Source organism: Mauremys mutica, chromosome 1 (genome assembly GCF_020497125.1).
Source record: "Mauremys mutica isolate MM-2020 ecotype Southern chromosome 1, ASM2049712v1, whole genome shotgun sequence".
NCBI lineage: Eukaryota > Metazoa > Chordata > Testudines > Geoemydidae > Mauremys > Mauremys mutica.
Window position 1 is genome coordinate 17,853,501 of NC_059072.1, and position 25,655 is coordinate 17,879,155.

At 46.1% G+C, this 25,655-nt stretch overlaps 1 protein-coding gene across 2 annotated transcripts in view; it reads left to right on the forward strand.

Annotated features, from left to right (window-relative positions):
- Positions 1 to 25,655, forward strand: part of ELAPOR2 (endosome-lysosome associated apoptosis and autophagy regulator family member 2) — a 147,599-nt gene that overhangs the window by 97,104 nt on the left and 24,840 nt on the right. For both annotated transcript variants that reach the window (XM_044978945.1, XM_044978954.1), the window contains 6 exons: positions 3,526 to 3,631; positions 4,496 to 4,648; positions 7,970 to 8,058; positions 22,338 to 22,518; positions 23,185 to 23,313; positions 25,524 to 25,614. In XM_044978945.1, coding sequence (XP_044834880.1) covers positions 3,526 to 3,631; positions 4,496 to 4,648; positions 7,970 to 8,058; positions 22,338 to 22,518; positions 23,185 to 23,313; positions 25,524 to 25,614 — 749 coding nt within the window. The remainder of the gene's footprint in view (positions 1 to 3,525; positions 3,632 to 4,495; positions 4,649 to 7,969; positions 8,059 to 22,337; positions 22,519 to 23,184; positions 23,314 to 25,523; positions 25,615 to 25,655) is intronic.

The following is a 25,655-nucleotide window of genomic DNA, read 5'->3' on the forward strand; positions in this document are numbered from 1 at the left end:
TAAGTATTGCTCCACAGAGCTTTCCTTTTGTTTATAAATTAACATTGATTCTTATGAGATGTGAGCGAGGGAGGGCCACATCCTGTGAATTCAGTGGCTCTGAAAGGAGCACAGCTTCTCTCAGGAGCAAGAGATGTGTGCTCTAAGGACCTGATCCAAAGCCCGTTCAAGTCTATGCAGGCCTTCCCACTGACTTCACTGAATCAGGCTCCTTAAGAAATCAGGTAGATATATAGGAATCCGAATTCCACAGGGCGCTCCCATTCATTGTGATCTGTATCTTCCAAAATGCTTGCTCATTCACTTGCACCGAAGATTGTTCCCTGCCATGTGAATGACACTGCAGTCCACGGGCGTTGTTTGTGCACATTTGAGGGTAGGATTTGGCCTTTTAATTTCAAGTGCATTTCTAGGGGATGGACTGCACTGATTTTTCTCAGAAGTTTGAAAACTAGCTGTGACTGGGATCCCAGGGGTGCCAGGCTCAGATTGCTCAGTTAGGGCAAACTGCAAAGAATGGGGCAGACAATCCCCAAATACTTAGATTTACCAAGCCAGCAACAAAACAGCTTCTACAACACCTTACTGGTTACCCAGAAGCCAAAAACACAGTCCCCTTAAAGCAACCCAGCCTGGGGCTTCCTCCCAGACAGCCATGTCAAATATGATGAGGATTATTGAAAATTTGTTCATCATTTGAAGAAGTTCTACCAATCCCAAAGGATTGGACACATTACCCACCAAGTGCATTAATATTTCAGATCTTACCCAAATACCCATTTACAGCCAATTCTTATTAACTAAACCTAAATTTATTAAAAAAAGAAAAGAGAGCGCGTTGGTTAAAAACTCATTATACATACGGACATGAATATAGTTCGTAGGTCAGTTTCGTAGCAGAGATGGTGACCTTTCGAGTTGCAAAAGAGTTCTTTCAGAATTAGTTCATAGGTTCAGTCCAATGTTCAATATCAGGGTATCCCAGAATGAAACTGGAGATCTCAATCTTGTGGCTGAAACTTCCCCTGACAAAACATGAGCGGATATGAGATGAAAGGATCAGGGTCCCAAAAGCCCTGTATACATTTTCCGGCCAGCCTCTTGACTGCATGCAGTTCTTGGGTGACCAATAGTGTCTTTTAAGAAACCTCCTATTTCCTAAACATCACCGGTAATTAGCTACATGGATTAGCATAAGGCAATTGCCTATCTCCCACCATTTGCAGGTGATTTGCTATATACTTCAAAGAGAAATCAAGAGAGTGATATCACTACATTCACAGTTCATTTTAATGTTAATATCTCTTTGATTTCTGAATTAACAGAATACAGTGACAGACAGGAATTGTCTGGTTACATTGTTAACCTCTAACAATATATATGTAAACACACAAAACCCACAAACATTATCTACTAATATGTCTCCAAAGGTTTAATCTGGGTCAATTAGCCTGCTAGTTGTGTAACTCTTTCTGGCCCTGTGTCACACAGTTTCGTTGAATTGGTGCAACCGTTCCATATGCCAGGATTCAGAGTAGCAGCCGTGTTAGTCTGTATCCGCAAAAAAAACAGGAGTACTTGTGGCACCTTAAAGACTCAATAAATTTGTTAGTCTTTAAGGTGCCACAAGTACTCCTGTTTTTTTTGCGTTCCATATGCAGCTCCTCTTATATCACATTGGAGGTCCCCAATAGGGGGCCCCCACTCATTTAACTAAATTGGTTTCTACATGAGTTGTGTTCAGTCAGTGCCCAGAGCATGTAAACTAGCCCTGAGTTTATTTGTGGTAAACAAATTTCATCCCTCATTAGCCTTCAGACTGAGGCTTGGGCTACCCAAAAAATTTTGCTGGCATAGCTATATGGGTTAGGAGGGTGAAAAAAATCACATCCCCGATTGACATAGCTATGATGGCAAAAGCCCCAGAGTAGACACCAAAGAGTCCTTTTGTTCAGGGGACTGGTATAAGCTGTTCTTTTTGCCAGTATAAGCCGTGTCTCCACTAAGAGGGTTTGCTGGTATAGCTCCACCAGCGGCAAATAAAATACTAATAATATATGGAGATATACCTATCTCATAGAACTAGAAGGGACCTTGAAGGTCATTGAGTCCAGTCCCCTGCCTTCACTAGCAGGACAAAGTACTGATTTTACCCCAGATCCCTAAATGGCCCCCTCAAGGATTTAACTCACAACCCTGGGTTTAAGCAGGCCAATGCTGAAACCACTGAGCTATCCCTCCCCCAAACCCTTTCTAATGTAGGCAAGGCCTCCCACTGGTGGGTTTTACTCTGGAGTGCTTTCTGTTTAGACTCTAACAAGAATGTAGTTTTTAGTTTACCTGACTGTGAGCCTGGCTGGGCTGTTTGCAGAGGCATAAGCAAACTAAGCAATTGCTTAGGGCCTCAAGCAGCTCACGGGGGGTGGAAGGGAGGGCTGTTGGCTTTTTATTATAAGAACTTGCCTGTTTTAGTATTGTTGCGGGGGTGCGTGGGGGAGGGGCAAAATATTCCTGTTTAGGGCCTCCAATAGGCTAGCACCGGCACTGGGTCTTCGCTCAGTAGCTCCTTTATAATTCCTCACCTTGAGCAAACACAAAGCATGAGGTTTTGAAAAGTGCTCAGTGTTAACCTAACCCTAGCCCTGCCTGGGCCTGTTCTGCACTTGAAACTGGTACCCGTCTAACTATGTCGGTGAATTTTGTATCAAGATAGTTATACCAGTACAGCCCTTGTGTGGCTGCAATTATACCGGTATACAAGTGCTGTATCCTGGTGTAGCTTATTCTCTTTCCCATAGGGAATAACTATACCCATACAAAGCACCTTTATTACTTCATCCACACGGGGGGTGAGGAGGCTAGGGGGGTGATACTGCTTTTACTGTACCGGTATAGTTAAAATGGCACAACTTTCTAGTGCCATCAAGGCCTTGGTAAATGGGAGCAGAGAGAGGCCAACGCTGAGCACTTTTGAAAATCCCAACCCATATAGCATACGTAAAGGTATGGCTTGTTAAAATACTGGGCCCTGTTTTTTAAAAGGTGAATTGTGTGGCTTTAAAAACAAACTGATTGATTAAGATCCTAGATCTGGAACAGAGTAGAGTTAAAAATGACTGAGCATGAGCACCAGGGGAATTCTATCGAATCCTGGTGTGCTGGGCACCTGCAACTGTGGGTTGGCTGGACGGGACTGACTCTTCCCCCCTCCCCCACTGCTTACTGTTGGCTTAGGGGGACTTGCACTGCACCTCTTCAAGGGAGGTGTCAGAGCCTCCCTGCCTCCATAATACCTGCATCTGCCCTCTATAAAGAGGGCACTGTTGCATCCTCCTTATCGATCTGTGCCTCCTACAGCCCATGCCTTACAAAACAGTTGACCCGCAGAATCCCCAAATGCTCCAAGGATGTGAGGAAAATGAGTCACTGAAATGAGTGACATGTACTAGGAGATAAAAGAACAACGTCAAGCAGGTGGTCAATCAACAGATGATGATGCGAAGTATCATTCTTTTGTTGTTGCAGGTAGCTTTGAAACCAGGGGCTAATATATTATATTGGAGAACAACGGGGATTCTTATGGGTTCTAAAGTGGTGAAACCTGTTCTGGTGAAAAACATCACAATTGAAGGTATGGAATATCATACTATCAGCTAATAACTAAACTGTCTACTGTACATTGCAATAATAATTGATGTTTTATTCCAGCCACTGTCTTTAAGGACAGATACGTTGTTTTTGGAGAAAAAAATTGACATAATCACAGTAAACCTTTCTTTCTTTCTTTCTTTCTTTCTTTCTTTCTTTCTTTCTTTCTTTCTTTCTTTCTTTCTTTCTTTCTTTCTTTCCCTTATTTAAACTAATTATTCCATGCATTCTGTTTTTACTTTTCGAAATCTCTAGGAAAATATTTAGTCCACTGATGTCCTGAGAACTATGATACATGGAATTAATTCGTAAATGGTGACGCCTGCTGGGGAAGATTGGAATTGTAGAAGAAAAAAAAACCTCAGGCTGTCTGCAACAGCACAACATAGCAGACCTTTATTACAACTGGGCTTGTCTACACTTGGAAATTGACCAAAATTTCAGAATCAGAGTGGTGACTAATACTGAATAACTGTTACAGAATTATTATTCTAAAATAGGCCATTACATTATAAAACACTCAGGACTTGGAAATTTACTCTAATATTCCAGAATAGCTATGTTGGTATATTTCCAAGTATAGATAAGCCCTTAGTTTCATATAATGTAATGCTCATCCAGGTCAAACTCTCATTGAAGGGAATGGGAGTTTGGCCTGGGTAAGGATTGTAGAACCAGAGTCTCAGTTAGCAAAGCCCAGCGGACTCAAACTAGCAATGAGTGACTGTTCAGTGTTCTTATACAGTGTCTGTTTTCCCCAAAACAACTGTGTAGGCGGGAGCTGCAGGTACTGCTGCTCTCTATTTTTGTGCCTATTTATGTGCTTAACTTGTGCTTTGCTTTACAGGAGTTGCATATACATCTGAATGCTTTCCATGCAAACCTGGTACATTCAGTGATAAGCCAGGGTCTTCCAATTGCCAGGTGTGTCCCAGAAATACCTACTCAGAGAAAGGAGCTAAGGAATGTACCAACTGTAGCGAAGAAACACATTATGCAGGTACAGGGCATAAGCCAAAAAGAATACATGAACATGTGTCTGCTTCAGTATTATTATCAGCTCTGCGTGCTTTTATGGAGCTCTGTACATACATACACAGGAATCACTTCACCCACCACTGAAAAGTAGTTAGAAGAGATTGGTAATATTATTATTACCTTTTAAGAGATTGGGACACAAAAAGATTAATATGGTGCCGATCTGAAACTGCAGAGGGAATTTATATTTGCAATTTATAATGGCTCACACTGGAATTTGGCCAGGGTACTTTATAACTCCCATGCTCTAACAGAAAGCACCATGAGATCTTCAATGGCCCTGGTTTTAGATTTCCTCCAAATTATGGTAACCCCCAAGCTAATCTGAGGCATTGGTTCAGTACTGATTCACTGGCAGCTCCCCACTGCTTCCTTCAGCACCCGAGTGTTTCCTGGAGATCTCTTATTCAAACAGTCACCTGGTCGACCCCTCCTTGCACTGGGAGATCTGACTGGATCAGAGCACATGGTGGTTTGGCTGCAGACTGGACATGTGATAGACTTCGAAGCTCCTCTGTTTCCTTCCCATGATAGCAACTAGAAGCCATTAAGTAAAATGGACCACATTCATCCGTGACATAGCTCCATTGCACTTAAGCACATGCTTAACTTTAGGCATGTGAGTAACCCCTTTGAAGCCTATGTGCCTACTCATGTGGTTAGAGTTAAGCATGTGCTTAAGTACTTTCCTCACTCAGGGCCTCGGAGCAGTGCAGCCACTGATCAGTCTCCTCCACAACGACTTCAGAGATGGGGAGAGGGGGCAGAGGGACTATGCAGCTGGGAGAGGGCCCATTTTCTGGGGAGTTTGGGGATTAGTGTATGGACAGGCATTACTTGGGTTGGAGCTGGTCCAATTATGGATTGTGACAAACCCCTTCCCTGATTCCCCACGAAGATCCCAGCCACATGCGGTTTCTATGCTTATTATTACTTATGAATTGTATTGCCATACCACGTATGTGCCCCAGTCACGGACCAGGACCCCACTGTGCTAGGTGCTGTACAAACACAGAACAGAAGGACAGTCCGTGTCCCAAGGCACTCGCATTCTAAGTATAAGACAAGAGAGGACAGGCGGATGCAGACAGACAGACTGGGGATCACAAGGAAACAATACTGATCAGCATAGTAGATAATGGTCTCAGTAGGTGAGCAGCCTAACAGTTGTCAAGCTTTTTGTAGGCACCATGGCAAAGGAGAGTTTTATGCAGACCAATAAGGTAGCTTTGCACGTGATTACAGGGAGCTCTTTCCAGGTGTGAAGGGCAGCACGGGAGGAGTGGGCGGTATTTTAGGTAACGTGAAGGTGTTACTTGAAAATCTAGTAAGTGGGCAGTGAAGGCTGACCCCATTGGCAGAGTGGAGGCAGAAGTCGGCATAGAATTGAAGGGCTGGAAGGTATCTTGGGAAGTCACCCAGTCCAACCTCTGAGCTGAGGCTGACCAAATATACCCTAGACCATCCCTGATAGGTGTTTATCTAACCTGTTCTTAAAAACCTTCAATGATGGGGATTCCACAACCTCCCTTGGAAGCCTGTGCCAGGGCTTAACTACTCTATGGCTAGGTTTACACTGGGGGGGGAGTCGACCTAAGATACGCAACTTCAGCTATGCGAATAGCATAGCTGAAGTCGGCGTATCTTAGGTTGATTTACCTGGCCACGAGGACGGTGGCAAGTCAACCACTGCTGTTCCCCCGTCGACTCTGCTTCTGCCTCTCGCACACGGTGGAGTTCCGGAGTTGATGGCAGAGCGATCGGGGATCGATTTTATTGCATCTACGCTAGACACGATAAATTGATCTCCAATAGATCGATCACTACCTGCCGATCCGGCGGGTAGTGTAGACGTACCCTTAGAGTTGGACAGTTTTGCCTAATATCTAACCCAAATCTCCCTTGCTGCAGGTTAAGCCAATTTCTTCTCCTCTTACCTTCAGTGGATTTGGAGAACAATCAATCATCATCCTTCTTATAATAGCCCAGGTATCGGCAACCTTTGGCACGCGGCCCACCAGGGTAAGCCCCCTGGTGGGCCGGGCTGGTTTGTTTACCTGCCGCGTCCGAAGGTTCAGCTGATCGCCGCTCCCACTGGCTGCGGTTCGCTGCTCCAGGCCAATGGGGGCTGCAGGAAGCAGCTGGGCTGAGGGATGTTCTGGCCGCCGCTTCCCACAGCCCCCATTGGCTTGGAACGGTGAATCGCGGCCAGTGGGAGCCGCAATCAGCCGGACCTGCGGACGTGGCAGATAAACAAACTGGCCCAGCCCGCCAGGGGGCTTACTTTGCTGGGCCATATGCCAAAGGTTGCTGATCCCTGTAATAGCCCTTAACATATTTGAAGACTGGTATCAGGTCCCCACCCAGTCTTCTTTTCTCAAGACTAAAACTTTCCTCATAAGTCAGGTTGTCTAAACTTTTTCTCATTTTTGTTGCTCTCCTCTGGATTCTCCAATTTGTCCACATCTTTCCTTAAGTGTCGTACCCAGAATTGGACAGAGTACTCCAGCTGAGGCCTCATCATTGTGAGCATATGAGAAATGATAGGTAGCATGGGGATAGACCATGAAAGTGAAGTCAGATAGTCTGTTTGTTGCATATACTGTGTATAAGTAGCATATTTGATGCATGCACATACACCGTATTGTGATGTTATCTCAAATACTGCCCATTTGCTTTGATGCTCTTGCAGACTAATTAGCTTCTACAGTTCTTTTTCTTATAGATTAAAATTTTGTATAGAGAACTGATTATCTGTCAGAAATGGCTCCTACCACTTTAACTGCTAACATTAGTATGGACACCAATTAGGGACTTGTGCCTGCTCCCATTTAAGTTAATGGGAATTTTGAAATTGACTTCAATTGGAATAAGTCCTGACCCCAGCTAAGTAAAACATTTCTGAAGGGACATACAAGTCAGTTTTCATTTATTATGAGAGAAGAATTTGATCACAGTGCTTGCATGATTGATGCAAATTGGGGTTTACTGTTATCGCAGAGAAAAAGGGTTAGGTGCTGGTCAGACTGTATGGATGACTCAGTCCGTGCCAAAGCAGACTATCGGACAGTACAAGTAATGCTTGAGCTTGTCAAAGGAACCCCCTGGATTTCAGTGGGAGTGGGGTGCCCAATTCTCATAGGCTCCTTTGAAAATCCCAGTGAATGTATTGTTGTTCCTGAATTAGCATTTTTCCTGTCCCATCTTGCAGTCTGGCTGGCTACCTCGATTTTCAGCCCTTTGGAAATCCTTTACCACTCTGTTCCTCATCCTTCTTTTTCAGATGAAGGATCCAGCCAATGTACAGAGCGTCCTCCTTGTACGAACAAAGACTTTTTCCAGATCCATACACTGTGTGATAAGGAAGGAAAGGTAAGTCAGATGTTCACTCAGATTCATATTATTCGCCAGTTCATTGAGCCATTTGTGATCTAGTGGCCTGAACACAGGACAAGGAGCCCTGAATTTCTGAATTCTTGTCCTGCTTCCAGCACTGACTCTCTTAGTGGCCTCGGGCAAGTCTCTTAACCACACTCTGTTATCCGTTTATCCATCTGTAAATGCTCATTGCTCTTAGGTTTTTCTAAGACATCTATCATCGTGGTATGGAAGATCCTAATCTTGTAAACATTTGCATGTGTGATCAGTCTGACTGGGTCATTGGGATGACTCATGAGCGTAGATGTTTGCAAAATCAGGGCCTTGATAGAAATAACAACATATATGTGCCTCATAGGAACATCTTGAGGATTCATTGACTAGGGCTAGATAGTTTAAGCCAAGGGCAACCAGATCTACTGGATCTATTAGAGGGTGAGCTGCATTAGGAATGTGCCAGTTTTGTGGCTTTATTCTCATTCCCCTCTCCCCTAGTCTCATGGGAACTCCTTTGCCAAAGCTCTGTGGGATTGTAAATGGGATTTAGAGGTTGAAGCGGCTGCTCATTGCAGCATTTTCCCCTGCAGCTCTTGCAGAAACTTGTCTGATCTGAGAGTTGATCCTTCAGAACTACTTTGCCCAAACCCTAGATCCGCTGATCCCAAGAGGCCCTTCCACCTCCCTTAGATCCAGGGGAGGAGGTAGCAAGTGACCTGCCTCAGTAAGTCATCAAAATCCATTTAATCGATGCCCAACTGGAGCAACACCTGCTAACAAGATGGACCATTTCAGCTTAAGGTTGGCAGTCAATTATACCCCTCTTTGTACCTGCACCTGCTTTAATAAAAATCATATTAGAACATTCACTTTCAGAACATGGCAGGATGTGTAACCTTGACTTATCACACAAACACTTCAAGCCACATAGTACTTGTACTCTGCAACCTCTTTCTGATGATGATGATGATGGGCTCTGCAACCTCTTTGTGATGATGATGATGATGGGCCATCACTCATTACCGAGTCTGATCATCTTCCATGGGTGTTATGGGTCCTCAGGTGGCTAATGAGGCCAATCCTTGAGCCACAAGTTCTATTACAATGAGGGCAGATGTTTTCAGACTCAGCAGGAGGCTGCTGACCATGACTGGAAGCCAGTCTCTCCTTCCTCCTGCACCTCTTGTCCTCTTCAGCTTGTTGGCGAGCAAGTTCAAAATGCAGGAGACCATCACGTAGGACTTCACTCCATTTTAAGCGATACTGGGCAAGTGTCTCCCAAGTGTCAATGTCAATATTAAATTTTTTTAGGTTGTCCTCCAAGTCCTTATGACACTTCCATTGTCCACACACGTTATGGTACCCTTCTTTCAGCTGAGAGAACAGGACCTGTTTTGGGAGGCAATGGTCTGGCATCCGGACAATGTGACCAGTCCAGTGGAATTGCTGATGGGTGATCATTATTTTGATACTGCTGGGCTTTGCCTATTCCTGTCTTCCCATTTGATCTTCAGAATCTTACAAAGGGAGCGTTGATAGTGCCTCTCAAAGAGTTTCAAGTGGTGTCTATAGGTTGTCCAAGTTTCGGACCCATACAACAGTGTTGGGAGAATAATGGCTTGATAAACAAGAAACTTGGTGTCTGTTCGAATGTCATGATCTTCAAAAACCCTGTGCCGTAAACGAGAAAAAGCTACACTGGCACAGCTCAGATGATGTTGAATTTCTGCATCAATATCTGCCTTGGATGAAAGATGACTTCCAAGGTAGAGGAAATGGTCGATGTTCCCCAGTGCCACTCCATTGATTTTGATAGATGGAGCATGTAATATATCTCATTTGGAGAGGGCTGATAGAGCACTTTAGTCTTCTTGATATTAAGAGTGAAACCAAAACATGCATAAGCATCGGCAAACACATGCAAGATAGTTTGAAGATCTTTCTCAGAGTGGGCAAAGATTGCGTTGTCATCAGCATACAGAAGTTCCACAGTGGATGTTGTGGAAATCTTACTTTTGGCTTTCAGCCTGCTAAGCCTGAACAGCTTTCCATCCATTCTGTAAATGATTTCAACATCAGCTGTAAACTTCCCAGCAGTTAGGTAAAGAATGACGACAATAAAAACCGCAGACATGGTTGGAGCGATGATACAGCCCTGTTTGACTCCTGTTTGTACTTGGAAAGGTTCACTCTGGGAGCCAGTGCTGCTCAGAACAGGTACACAATGCCACCAAGCAGATGAAGAACAACAAGGCAGCAGGTCTAGATGGGATCCCCGCTGAAATCTTTAAAGACAGTGGACCAGAGCTAATTCGGCAGTTTTACCTGCTTATCCTTAAAATCTGGATAAAGGAGGCGATGCCCAGTGAAATGAGGGATGCCCTGATTGTCACCCTCTTCAAGAAAGGGGACAAAGTGGATTGTGAAAATTATCGTGATATCTCCCTCCTAGCCATTGCAGGCAAAGTTCTGGCATGGATTCTTGCAACCCGCCTTCTGCCCCATCAGAAGAAATTTTACCGGAGTCACAGAATCGTTTCTGACCATGTCGTGGAACTGCGGATATGATCTTCACAGCACGGCAGCTGCAAGAAAAGTGTCGGGAGCAAAACCGACCACTGTACATGGCTTTTATTGATCTAACTAAAGCCTTTGATTCAGTGAATCGCCATGCCCTCTGGACTGTACTCTCTAAGATTGGATGTCCTGATAAATACATCAATGTCCTAAAATTGCTTCATAATAACATGAAAGCAACTGTTCTGAAGAGCACTGGCTCCCAGAGTGAACCTTTCTTTCAAAAGTAACCTCTTTCTAATGACTTAGTAAATTAATAGCATTTGCCACTACACTCAAGGTAGCAGGCTGTAATTGTAGTCTCCTGCAGGTGCACTGTAATAGATCTGTGAAATTCAAGTCCCTCCTCAAGGCTCACTTGCTCTGATTAGCCTCCCAACGCCGACCTCCGAGTCCACCACTCCTGCTTTCTTGATAACCTTTCCCTCAAACTACTATCAAATGAACTCATCACAATTACATTTCAGGGTCTAGAGCGTATAAACAAGTCATTGTCTGTATGGAATTTTGGTTTGTACTGACTTCTCTAGTGCTTTTTATGTAGCCTATTGTAAAACTTGGCAAATATCTAGATGAGTTGATGTACCCCCTGGAAGACCTCTGCTTACCCCTGGTTGAGAACCACTGTCCTAAGGGATTGCTCCAAAGCCTGTTGAAGTTGATGGAAGTCTTTCCATGAGCTTGAGGTTTTCAAAAGGGTCTAAGGGATTTAGCCACCCAATTCCCATTGGGTTTCATTGACTTTCTCCTTTGAAAATCCCAACCTGATTGGCTTAGTTTGTATGCACATTGAGTTCAACAGGATTACTTGTGGGTGTAATGTTTACTCAATTGCATGGAGTCTTTATACAAGAGCTAGTAGTAGTAGTAGTAGTTTATTTTAAATGACATGCATACCTGCTCCAGAAATAACAATATGCTGGCAAATCCATAAGGCCATGTCAACTGCACTGCAGCTTAGAACACAAAAAGGGCAGCATATTTACCTTGGATTTCCCCTGTTACTATGTGGCAGTTATCTTCTATTGCGACAGTCATCTCCAGAGAGGTAAAGAGAGACGTACATGAACTCAGTGGCCTATAATTTAAAATGCTGCCAAATTGAGTCCTGTATATATTTTTCCACTTTGGAACCTATCTACTTTTCTGCTCTTGAGCTATTGAATCTTTATCGGCCTAATCCAATGCCTAATGCATTAGTTTTCAAACTGTGGGGCATGCCTCCCTCCTCCTCCTCCTCTCCCCCCCCCCCCCGGGTGGGCACAACAAGGTTAATGTGGGGGGAGGGGCAGAGACCTGACTGGTTAAGAATTTTTTCTTGTTTCTTCAGTAATAAGGATTCGTCTGACTAGCTGAGTCTCCTGCTTCAAGTCCAGCAGGCTGGAAGAACAAAAAGGAAAAAGCATCAGAGGAGGAGGAGAGAGCAGAAGGAGGGGGAGGGAAAAGTAGCAGAACGAAGGGGAGTGAGAAAAGAATGACAGGGAGAAAAGAAAACCTAAGCCAAGAAAAGTACAGAGAGCAACAACAAATCTAGAATTGGGGCTCTGTTGGCCAAAGCATCTGGGAATCCCTATCCCTTATCCTGGCTTGGAGAGGAGAGTCGAACTTTCTGTCACATCCACCGAAGTGAGAGCAGGGGTGCCAGCTATCATTGCCGGCCATCCCAAGGCTGCGCTCTGGGTTAACAGGCCAATCAATTTTCTTGCAGCTCTAGCTTGGCCAGGGGTAAAGGGCCTGACCTCTACCCATTCTTCCTCTCCTTGGTTACCCCTTGGGGACCAATCTTCCCTACCCTAGGGCCTATGAGTGTGGGCGACTGCAGCTCTTCCAGTGTTTGAAGCAAGGGACCATATGGGGACTGCCCAGAAGAGTCAATGTGGTTCAGACCTGGGACTGTGTTTGTAGCCGGCAAGCGTGTTTGGCACAACCAGGCAGGGTTCTGGAGTCCCAAATTGGCAGGGAAAGCAGGGGCAGAAGTAGTCTTGGCACATCAGTTGGTAGCCCCAAAGGGGTTTCCGTGATCCAACCTGTCACAGTGGCGTAGTCGAGCAGGATCTGTGCACAGCTGATTGCTTTCAGATACTGGTAGTGATTTTAAGTGAGTTTTGGGTGTGGTGGTTGGAGAACAGACAAAGTGGTTACTGGTTTGTTATTTTCTGTTTGCTTATTTCGGGGAAGAGAATAGAGGCAGGAAAATCAGCAACATGAGTGAGAGCGAGGCTCAGAAAAAGCTAGAACTGCACAGGTTGCAAATGGCTGAGAAAGAAAATGAACATAAAAGACTGATGGAATTAAAACAAATGGAAATTAATGCAAAAACGGCCAGGGAGGAGGCTGCCCACAAGAGAGCTATGGAGGCAGAGGCAGCCAGAGAGGAGGCTGCCCATAAAAGAGCCCTGGAGTTAAGAGACAGAGAAATACAGTCCCAGAAGCATGAATTGGCTGTTATGGAGTTGAAGAGACAAAACTCTCCAACTGCTGGCTCAGCTTTCCCCAAAATCCACAAATGGGAGTGACTATGTCCACAGTATGGTGAATCCAGCGATATTGCTGAATATTTCATCTCCTTGAGAGACTGTGCACCCTCCATGCTATCCCCGGAGATCAAAAGAGGAACACATTGCTAGCAAAATTGACTGGCAGAGCTATGGACATATTCAATGAGATGCCTATTGATCATGCTTCAAACTATGGTAAATTTAAGGAACTCGTTTTGAAAGTTTCAGGTTACACCTGAAACATACAGGGTTAAATTCAGGAGTCTTAAGAAGGGATCTGGATTGAGTAATGTGGCTTATGTAAATGAAATGAGAGATTTGGTAGATAAGTGGGTGAGGGGGAAAGGCATTACAAGCTTTGAAGGAATGTGTGATTTGGTTACTCAGGAACAATTCCTGAATATGTGCAATGATGATGTAAAACAGTATTTATGGGACAAAAAGGTGAATGCAGCTGTATTTACAGACTCTCTTATGAGCAAGGACAATTCAACATAAACCACTGGCAGAGGGGTACAGGGTTGGGGGAAAGCAAAATCACCGTTTTACCCCTGTGAAAAAGGAGGCTGGGCGTTTACCTCCCCATTCCCTTATTACTTGTCACAAATCTCCTGTACAAGCAGAGGAGCCCAAAAGGTGATATCATTGTAAGTCCACTGAGCACCTGAGGAATAACTGTCCTTGGCTAAGAGGGAACAGGCAGCAGGTAACACATGAAGCTGCTGCTTCTCAGAGTCTGGCTGCTGCCTCTTTCCACACAGGATTTGTAAAGGTTGCTTCTACCCAACCAAGCAGTGAGTATATGCATAGGCGGCAGGTTTGTATAATTTTTGGTGGGGCCCAAAATGGTGGTGCCCCCCCGCTCCCGCCCTGTAAGCCGATATAAAATGAAGCTACAACGCGTCAGCGCCACAAGATTACAAGGGTCAATTAAAAGTGGAAAGTCAGAAGCAGCACTTGCCTACTTCAATATACAGTATTATATTTTGTTGTACCTGTTGTGATGAAGTGGGAATGTTCTTAATATTTTCTCTGAATACTGTGTGGGTGCCTCAGTTTCCCCTGCAAGATGCCAACTGAAGGTGTTGGGGACAAAGAGATCAGGTGGCCTCCTTGTCCGGAAGAGACACAGAGGCCAGAGGAGGGAGTGTCAGTTTGGAGCTGGCTGGGGAAATGGGGAGAGACTCAGAACTTGGTTCTGGGCTCCCCACCCCGCAAGATGGACCTGACCGAGGGGTTCTGTTTTCTGTACCAACAAGCTCTGTTTAAACTGTGTTCCCATCATCTAATAAACCTTCTGTTTTACAGTCTGGCTGAGAGTCACATCTGACTGCCGAGTTGGGGTGCAGGGACCTCTGGCTGCCCCAGGACCCCGCCTGGGCGGACTCACTGCGGAAAGTGCATGGTGTGGAAGGGCATGCTGAATGCTCTGAGGTCAGACCCAGGAAGGTGTAAGCTTCTTGCCCTGGAGACAGTCTGCTCAGAGAGGAGACTCCCGCAGAGTCCTGACTGGCTTTGAAGGAGTGGTTCCAGAGCATCCCAGCATCTCCTTCCACCCCATGCACTTCTCAGAAGTCCACACAGGCACTAACACTCCCTCCTCTGGCCTTTGTCAAGAAGGCTAACATCATTTGGGGCTGTATAAGTAGGGGCATTGCCAGCAGATCGAGGGACATGATCATTCTCCTCTATTCAACATTGGTGAGGCCTCATCTAGAGTACTACGTGCAGTTTTGGGCCCCACATTGCAAGAAGGATGTGGAAAAATTGGAAAATCCAGTGGAGGGCAACAAAAATGATTAGGGGGCTGGAGCACATGACTTCTGAGGAGAGGCTGAGGGAACTGGGATGGTTTAGTCTGCAGAAGAGAAGAATAAGGGAGGATTTGATAGCTGCTTTCAACTACCTGATAGGGGGTTACAAAGAGGATGGATCTAGACTGTTCTCAGTGGTAGCAGAGGACAGAACAAGGAGTAATGATCTCAAGTTGCAGTGGGGGAGGTTTAGGTTGGATATTAAGAGAAACTTTTTCACTAGGAGGGTGGTGAAACACTGGAATGGGTTACCTAGGGAGGTGGTGGAATCTCCTTCCTTAGAGGTTTTTAAGGCCCGGCTTGACAAAGCCCTGGCTGGGATGATTTAGTTGGGAATTGGTCCTGCTTTGAGCATGAGGTTGGACCTTATGACCTCCTGAGGCCCCTTCCAACCCTGATATTCTATGATACTCTAAACTGACCACCAAATTTAAGTTGCGTGTTTTTCCAGTCAGGTGAGGACTCTGGGGCAGGGCTGGGGATAAGGAACTTGGGGTTCAGACAGGCTGCCCCAGGGCTAGGGCCAAAGAGGACTCCCCTCCACCCTCCCTGGCAGCAGCAAGCTCCAGGGGAGGGACCCCTCCTCTCCCCCGCAGTTCACTGCACATGCTCCTAGGGTCCCTCTCAGGTCCAGAAGGCCCACTCGGCTCCCCTATGGTGGGTACCGAGGGGGGAGGTTGCCATCACGTATGGCCTCCCCTGCTGCCACCCCTCACCATAGCCTCACTGGGGATGGGGCTGCCCCTTGCCCAGCATGGTGCAGGAGTGGGGACTGCAGGGTGGTAGCTGGGAAGGGGCACAGTATCACAAAATTCACCTAAGCCCCAGCTGCACAGGTCTAGGAAGCTCCCCTCCCCAGTGGTGTAGCCAGGTTCTAACATCAGGGGGAGCAAACATATCCAATTACTAAAAAAGATGCCAGCCAACATATCCAATTACTAATCAGGTAGTTCTATAACAGGCTGCCCTGACCCCATCACCCCCTGAAGCACAAGGTAGGGGTAGGCACCACCATGTTGTGCAACAAACACTTGACAAAATTACTGGACTTAGTGACGGACAATGCAGGCAGGTGGGTATTATGTCATTCAATCATTCAACCCATAAAATTGCACACATTTTGCCTCAGTGAAATTAAATATCCAGAGAATTACTGGGCCTGTGATGATGATGATGACCAGGGCTTGCTCACCTGTGGCTCCCCCTCCCTGTGCTGTGGAGGCACAGCCAGGCAGGTCTGCATCTGCAGGCAGGCACCCTGCCTCAGGTGCAGCTCCCATGGGCCCTGCTAGCTACTAGACTGGGAGCCTCCCGGCCAATGGAATGGGCTGGGCTGGGGGGCGGAAGGCAAAGGGGGAGATTGTAGGGAGCTTTGGAGGAGGGGAGGCAGTGGGGGAGGGGAGTGGGCTGGCACAAAGGGGAGGGCTCTTTGGAGAGGAGTGACAGGGGTCATTGGGAGTCTCTCGAGGGGGCAGAGGGTTGTGTGGGTCTCTGTGGGGCAGGGGGCTGTGATGGGCGGAGCCAGCTGCAACCTGGGTCTGCTCTGCGGGGGGTGTTGCTATAGTCCCCTCAGGAAGCCCCCCCCCCATCCTGTGTATTTTATACCAGCCCCGGGGTGCCCATTGCTGCTCCTTTCCCCACCTACGACTCCATCTGTCTGTCCCCACATCTCCCCCGGCTGTGTCCGTCTGTCTGTCCCACAACCCCCTGGCTGTGTCCTTGTGTCGGTCTGTTCCACAACCCCCGGCTGTGTGTGTCTGTCCCACAACCCCCTGGCTGTGTCCTTGTGTCTGTCTGTCCCACAACCCCCGGCTCTGTCTGTCTGTCTGTCTGCCCCCCACTGTGTGTGTCTGTCCCACAACCCCCAACCCCCTGGCTGTGTCTGTTTGTCCCCACCAACCCCCCCCCCCGGCTGTGTCTGTCTGTCTGTCTGCCCCCCGCTGTGTGTGTCTGTCCCACAACCCCAAGCTGTGTGTGTTTGTCCCCACCAACCCCCCCCTCCCCGGCTGTGTGTGTGTGTCTGGCTGCCCCCACAGCTCACAGGCTGTGTCTGTCTGTCTGTCTGCTCCCCGCTGTGTGTGTCTGTCCCACAACCCCCAACCGCCTGGCTGTGTCTGTTTCTCCCCACCAACCGCCCCCCACTCACCCCGGCTCTGTCTGTCTGTCTGTCTGCCCCCCGCTGTGTGTGTCTGTCCCACAACCCCCAAGCTGTGTGTGTTTGTCCCCACCAACCCCCCCCTCCCCGGCTGTGTGTGTGTGTCTGGCTGCCCCCACAGCTCACAGGCTGTGTCTGTCTGTCTGTTCGTCCATCCCCCCCGTGTGTGTCTGTCCCACAATCCCCTGGCTGTGTGTGTTTGTCCCCACCAACCCCCCCTCCCCGGCTGTGTGTGTCTGGCTGCCCACAGCTCACCGTCTGTGTCTGTCTGCTGCTCGCAATGCCCAGGGCTCAGCCGCTGCCTGTGGCTCGCTCCCCCTCCCTGCTGTGGAGGCGCGGCCAGGCAGCTCCGGCACCACCCCCGGCAGCTCCCATTGGCTGGGGTTCCCAGCCAATGGGCTGGGAGTCCAGTCGCTCCTGAGGCCCCTCCCGGGAGCTGCCGCTGCGGTGAGTGAGAGCGCCGGGTGTTGCAACGCGGGGACCCCCAGCACAGGGCCTGGGGCCCAAACATTGGTGGGGCTGAGCCCAGCTCCTGGATTATTGGTGGGGCCTGGGCCCCATGGGCCCATATAACTCGCCGCCCCTGAGTATATGGATGCTGTTAATCTTAATGGTAAATTACACATTGGATTGAGAGATACAGGGGCTGAGGTTTCTGTGATCAGGAGGGACCTGATCCAGGACAAGGATTTGTTGCCAGGGAAAATGGCAGAATTAGAACTGGTAGGCGGTTACAGAGTCCTTGCACTTTTAGCTAAGGTGCACATGGAAACTGGTTGTTTGCAGGCTGAGCTAACAATTGCACACAATTTTGCACCGTTTCTACTGGGGAATGATTTCTTTAATGTGGCAGAATCTGTCCCAGGGTTGGTTAGCAGTGAGAAGGAATCTTGTGCTAAAAGCCTTGGGGGAAGGTGAAGTCACATGGACTGCTGGGGGAATAGGAGGGTGTCTCTTAGATTCCTCTGTAGCAGTAAAGAATGCAGCTTTGGGGGCAGGGATGGTTGTAACCAGTTCCTGTAGCCAGGGGCTCCAGGCAGGTCCCAGAGGGAGGGGCTGGACAAAGCCAGCTCTTGTCCCATGATCATCTGCCCAGGGGAGGGGAATGTTCTACCTTGTAGCAGGGAGGCCACCCCAGCTGCTGACTGCCAGGAAGTTCCAGGTCAGCAGGGGACAGGGCCTGCCCTGGGGTGCACAGAGACATGTATCCCAAAGGTGGAAGTTGGGGGTTGCTCTGGTGGGAACAGACCCCAGGGACTCTGTAGCCTGAAGCCAGCCCAACCTGAGGGAAGCGGGGGGTGGAGGGGAGGAGATTTTGCTGGCCAGGGAAGGGTCTGTCATAGCTGGTAGCTGTGATCCAACAGCTGGACCAGGGTCAGCTTCCCTTTTTGGGGATGCAGGAGTCTGACCCAGAGGGGAGCCCAGAGAGGGAAGCCCAGACGGAAGGTGAGGGGGGACTGGAGAATCCGTCCACCTTTTGTAGGGAGGCTCTTTCCCAGGAGGAGGGTGAAAAATCTGCATTTAAGATGCCAGACCCCTCTCCTGTGGATGAGGGTTTAAGGGAAAACTGGGGGTGAGATCTCCTGGAGGTGAGAGCCCCTCCAGCTAACCTTTTGGGAACAGAAAGTGAGGTGTCCAAAGGGGTCTTAGCAATCCAAAACACTCCACTGCAACATGTTCCTGCTACGCTTGTAAGAGATAAAACTGTTTCTTTAAGGCAGGAGGGAAAAAATCTCTGCAGGGGTAAAGCTTCACAAGGGAGTGGGGTCCAGCCTAGAGAAATTCCAGAGGGAGGGGCCGAGGGCAGGCATGGCTGCAGTACACCCTTTCCTTGCCAAAGCTTCAAACACATGCCTGAATTAAAAGTCTTCTCCAAAGAAGCAGAAGAATCTGCATCAGGGCACCTATCATGGTACACAAAGGAAGTGAAAAAGGTAATAGACACAAATTGTGTGAATAGAGTGTAATGGGTTGGATCACAGAAACCCGCTTGGGGCTGCCAACTGATGTGCCAAGACTACTTCTGCCCCTGCTTTCCCTGCCAGCCTGGGACTCCAGCACCCTGTCTTGTTGAGCCAGACATGCCTGTCTGCTCCAACGCAGACCCAGGGTCTGAACCATGTGCCCCAAAACTGCAGACTTAACTGAAAGCAACTTAAGAAGTGTTCCTGTCTATAACACTCAGATGCCCAACTCCCAGTGGGGTCCAAACCCCAAATAAATCCGTTTTTCCCTGTATAAAGCTTATACAGGGTAAACTCATAGATTGTTCGCCCTCTATAACACTGATAGAGAGAGATGCACAGCTGTTTGCCCCCTCCCCAGATATTATTACTTAACCCAGAGTATGTATTAAGTAAAAAGTGATTTTATTAAATACAGAAAGTAGGATTTAAGTGGTTCCAAGTAATAGCAGACAGAACAAAGTGAATTACCAAGCAAAATAAAATAGAACACGCAAGTCTATGTCTAAGAAAACTGAATACAGATAAAAACCTCACCCAGTAAGCTTCCTTTTACAGACTAGTCTCCTTCTAGTCTGGGTCCAGCAATCACTTACACCTCCTGTAGTTACTGTCCTTTCTTCCAGTTTCTTCCAAGTATCCTTGGGGGTGGGAGGCTCTCTCTTTAGCTAGCTGAAGAGAAAATGGAGGGGTCTCCCAGGGGTTTAAGTAGACTTTCTCTTGTGGGTGGAGACCCACTCCTCTCTCCTATTCAAAGTCTAGCTCTAAGATGGAGTTTTGGAGTCACATGGGCAAGTCACATGTCTGTGCATGACTGAGTTTCTTACCAGGCAAGCCACATTTCTGGGAAAGCTCCGATGTGGATTGGTGTCTTTGAGTTCATTGTTAGCTTAAGTGGTTCTTGATTGGGCACTTAATTTGCACATTCCTTTCTCAAGAAGCTGACCAAATGCTTTACTAAGGCTTCTTAGAAATCAAGCAAGGATACAGCCAATATGCCTGACTGCAAGTACAAAAATGCTCCATGCCTACAAATGGGAGGAATGTATTCAGTAGCTCATAACCTTTACATCAATATGTTACATGGCATATGTGGCATAAAACATATTCCAGTTATATCATATATACATTCATAAGCATATTCCCGTGAAGCCTTATGGGGTATACCGTCACACAGAGCCTGTCTGCCAAAGATTTGCTGTTAATCTTGTGTCTTTTGCTACTTCATCTATGGGTCAAGACAGAGGAGTTAATACTAGTGGTAAACCCTTTAAGGATGTGGGACATACCTGATTTGTGGAAGAAACTGTTGTACGTGCTAGGGATCGTGACAAGACAGTCCCACAATCATGTTACCCTTCAGCTTATACCTGTAAAGAGGCTGGAAGCTTGGCACAGCAGCAAAAGCATCTAATGTAATGTGTGACTCTTGGGATGGCAGCTGAGCTTTGCATGGACTCAAGTCTGCTCATGGGGGATCGAATAGCACAGTCTGAGCTGTATGTCAAATGAACAAATAAAATTTCACTGCACATAAGTCAATCCTGGGGGTTCAGGAAAAGGCGGCTTGTGCTGCCTGATCTCATTTCCCTTCTAAACATGTGTTCACTGAAAGGATTGGAGAGAAATTCAGAATTTTTCAAAGTATAGGCAAGTCTTGAGATAATGTTCAGCTTGTGAAGTTCTCATATACAAATGCCTCAAAATACGCTCAGTTTTCAAAATGGGGCAGGGGAAGGAAGTATTCTTTGTATGTGTTCTTTATACAGAGCATCCCAAACACTTCACAGAAAAAAGTCAATAAAATGGTTCAGGGAAAATAGAAAGTTTTTGTTTTTTAAAGCCTGGTTTAAAGAGGGAAAGTGATTAAAGCCAACATGTTCAAATTGGAAGTCAATGGAGATCTGCTGCGGTGCCTAAAAGAAATCAACCAACTAAGGCCTGATCCAAAGCACATTGAAAAGACAGACCAATATCATTGGGTTTTGGGTCAGGCCCATATTGATGGGAATGGCAGTCAGAGATAACTGATATTTGTTTGTTAATAGAAGAGAAACGTACTTTCAGCTGATTTGTAGCCATCAAATTGTGCACATGGACAGCCTATGTAACTGCGATCTTATTACTGTTACTCTCATCCTTTCCTCATATTGCTTATTACACTCACTTTTTGCATCTAGTTTTAAATTATATCGTAAGCTCATCAGAGGAAGGCTGTAGATTCTTGTGTGTGTACAGCACCTTGCACAGTGGGATGCTGATCTTGATTTGGGCCTTTGCATGCTACTGCAATACAAAAAATGAATAATAATAATAATTAATAAAAACAGATGCTTGTCCTCTTGAAAATCAGGTCACTTATTTTGGTGCCTCGCTATGGATTTAGGCTCCTGTCTTCAGGCATCCATGCTGGAAGCTGATGGCTTCCATGTGTAGAAGGAAATGGGGCAGGGGAAGAAAGCTCCAGATGTGGCATCCAAAGTGCAAGAGAGGCCCCCTACTTCCAGTGGTGAAGAGCCCTAACTTATGGGAGGGGATACAGAGAAGCTTAGGGCAGAAGGAGGCTATGAGATCATGGGATTAAAGTGGAGAGATGCAAGGAGAGTTTATAATGAAGGTGACAGAGGGATGGGGTGATGCTACTGGCATGAGAAAGCAGTCTGTGCTACTGGATCTGCTGGAGGTTAGAGTGTAGGGATTCAGGAAGCCTAGCACAGGTAATTGCAGTAGTCCTTGTGTGATTGATTTCAGCAGTGTGAACCTAGCAGTTTTGTCAAATGACCTAGGGATGAGTGTGGGGGTGTGTGAGCTTGTGTGCAAGTGTGTGAGTGTCTGTGTGCAAGTGTGTGTGATAAAATGACATCCCACCCTGTCAGACTCTCCTTTATCTGCCTGTCTTGACTCTCTCGGCTCCTGCCTACACCATAACTTGCTCCTACTGAATGCTTCAGGCACTGAATCCTTCTCCTAGGTAAAAAGTCCTTTGTCCCATGTTTCTGACTTCACTAACACCCTTCACAGTCAAACCTTTGCTCTTATGGCCTAAAATCTTGGAGTCCTCCGTGACCCCAGTCTCCTCTCTCCTCCCATGACTCCCTTGTATTCACTTAACATTATTGTCCAAAACTCTCTGGTTTTCATTTTGTCATGTCTGGGTCCCCCTGAAAACATCCAGCGCCTTCAGATGAACATTAATTAGGAACTTAACCAGCTTTGAGTCTTAATGCCATCTAATGTAATGTGTGACTCAAATACCTTTCAATTTCAGACTCAGATAATGTACAAATGGATAGAGCCTAAAATCTGCAGGGAGGATCTTCCTGAAGCGTTGAAACTGCCTCCTTCTGGAGAGAAGAAGGATTGTCCGCCATGCAACCCTGGGTTTTACAACAATGGATCATCTTCCTGCGCTCCTTGCCCTCAGGGCATGATTTCGGATGGAACAAAGGGTATGAGGTCAATTATTTGGTGAATGCACCATCTCAATAACTTATGGCAGTTAGACGCCTACAGACTTTGCTTGTTTTTCTGGAGGCTGTCACTTGTTTGTGTGTGGCCTACATTTCTGTGACGTGTCCCTGTCAGTCAGTGTTCTGGTCTGTAAAATAGATATTGGTTAAATGACATCGGAGCAGGATTGGGGAAGGGAGGGAGAGATGGAGAACATGAAGAACAGCAGTGCCCCAGTTGATCTCCAGAATGCTTTGTTGTAATGTCTCTTGGCTGGTATGCACATATTTAAAGTTATTTTTTAAGCTCTCTGAGAATGGAATCATAACTATTCCAGACAAAACATTCCATCTAGTCCATCCCTCTGCTGGTGCCTGTTTGTTCCCTACAGTTCATTAGTCCAGCTGATTTGATTCAAAGTATCATCTGCAATGAGGCCTCTGTCATTCCAGCTGGGAGAAAGTTCTACAGATCTGATTCTATGTGGTCATTGGCTGTTCATTTTTAAAGGGATTAATTGTTTCTTTTGAACTGTGTCTTCAGATTTGCTCACGGCTGCCCTGAATGAAACACTAATGGTTATGGAGTTGGTTTTTTTTAAAGCGCTGTGTTTGATATTCATTTATTGTGTGTAATTTTCTTTTCCTGCCTTTCTCTGCTTGTAGAATGCAAGGCCTGCCCTGCTGGGACTGAACCAGCTCTCGGGCTTGAATATAAATGGTGGAACGTTCTGCCAGTCAATATGAAGACTTCTTGTTTTAATGTTGGCAATTCAAAGTGTGATGGAATGAATGGTGAGCCGGTCTTTGTATCTTGTCTGTCTTTCGTGGGTGCCACTCACCATAGTATTTGAGTGCCTATTCCAGTGAATATATGTGCTTTATGCAGTTCATCCCAACATGCAGCTCCTTTTCTTTCTCTCGCTGCATAAGGATTTGATACCTCTAATAGACCTAAAACTTGAGGATATTTATTTTCTCCTTTTTGGTATTCAACAACTGGTGTAAATGTTTTGGCTCCGTTGACTTCCCTGGAGCTACACCAATTTATACCAGCTGAGAATGTGGCCCATAGTACAGTTAGGCATCTAAAGGTCTATATTAGAAAAAAAAGTCCTCTCCGAGTTCTATTGTTGATTCTTTCCATTTGTGTCTTACCTAATGCTTCATGATCACTGTGACTTTCAAGGACATTTTATTAGTGTTTTTGAAAACATACAAAGTTTTCAATCTTTGCGTCAAGCCAGCCAGGTGCCTTCAAAGCAGTCTCCCTGCATGTGCGCTGAGATGGCAGCAGAGAGCCACCGCAGGACCCCTGTGAAAATATTCCTGTTAAAATTTTTTCCAACCCATCCTTCTATTAGTGCCTATGAGAAATTGTTCTTGTTCTGTATAAGGGTCTTGGTGAACAACTGTTCTCCATTTTACATGCTAAAACTGCTAGGATGATGTAATTCAGTCCTTGATTCAGCAAAGCACAGAAGCGCATGCTTAACTTCAGGTGCTTACGTTCTTTGCTGAATAGGGATGTACTTCCGCAAATTCGTAGATTTTGAAGGACATTATGATCATGTAGTCAGACCTCTTGTATGTCACACTCCATAGAATTTCAATTGCTTTGATAAATCATGACTTCATGGTATCATTTGCATGTGAAATTGACAATTAATAGCTAACTTCCAGGAGATGAAAGAGAATGAGGGCTATTACCACTCCCCCCGAAAAAAAAAATCTTGGAGTCATTGTGGATAGTTCTCTGAAAACATCTGCTCAATGTGCAGCGGTAGTCAAAAAGCATAACAGAATGTTAGGAACCATGAGGAAAGAGATGTATAATAAGACAGAAAATATCATAATGCCACTATATAAATCCTCCACACCTTGAAAACTGCATACAGTTCTGGTTACCCCAATTCAAAGAAGAAATATTAGACTTGAAAAAGCTATAGAGAAGGGCAACACAATTGATTGCGAATATGGAAGCTGTTCCATACAAGGACTGATTAAAAAGACTGGAACTGTTCAGCTTAGAAAAGAGATGACGGGGGTGGGGGGTGGGCGCGGGGAAATATGATAGAGGTCTATAAAATCAAGAATGGTGTGGAGAAAGTGAATAGGGAAGTGTTATTTACCCTTTCACATAACACAAGAATCATGGGTCACCCAATAAAATTAATACGCAGCAGGTTTAAAACAAACATAAGAAGTACTTCTTCACACAATGCACAGTCAAACAGTGGAATTCGTTGCGCGGGGATGCAAAGGCCAAAAGTATGTGTGTGTTTAAAAAAAAAAAGAATTAGATAAGTTCATGGAGGATAGGTCCATCAGTGTTTATTAGCCAAGATGGTCAGGGATGCACCCCCATGCTGTGGGGGTCTCTAACTTTCTGACTGTCAGAAGCTGGGACTGGACAACAGGGGATGTATCATTCGATAATTGCCCTGTTCTGTATCAGAGGGGTAGCCGTGTTAGTCTGGATCTGTAAAAGCAGCAAAGAGTCCTGTGGCACCTTATAAACTAACAGACGTATTGGAGCATGAGCTTTCGTGGGTGAATACCCACTTCGTTGGATGAGGCAGGTATAAATATGCAAGCAAGAATCAGGCTAGAGATAATGAGGTTAGTTCAATCAGGGAGGATGAGGCCCTTTTCTAGCAGTTGAGGTGTGACCTGTTCTGTTCATTTTCTCTGAAGCACCTGGCACTGGCCATTGCTGGAAGACAGGATACAGGGCTAGATGGACTTGAAAAAGCTATAGAGAAGGGCAACACAATTGATTACAGATATGGAAGCTGTTCCATACAAGGACTGATTAAAAATACTGGACTGACCCAGTACGGCCATTCTTAAAACAGTTTATTAGGACTTTACAATTTAGTCTAAAGATTTTTTTTTAAATAATATATTTACTAAATAATTTTGAAAAGTACATTATATAGAGAGACTTGCATATTTAAATAAATTGACTGTTTCTTGTATAAAAAATGGCCTTTCCTTTGCAGGCTGGGAGGTGGCTGGTGATCACATCCAGAGTGGGGCAGGGGGCTCTGACAATGATTATCTTATCCTGAACCTGCATATCCCAGGATTTAAGTAAGGAACATAGTTTCTTTGTCAATTTTTCTTGTATTTTT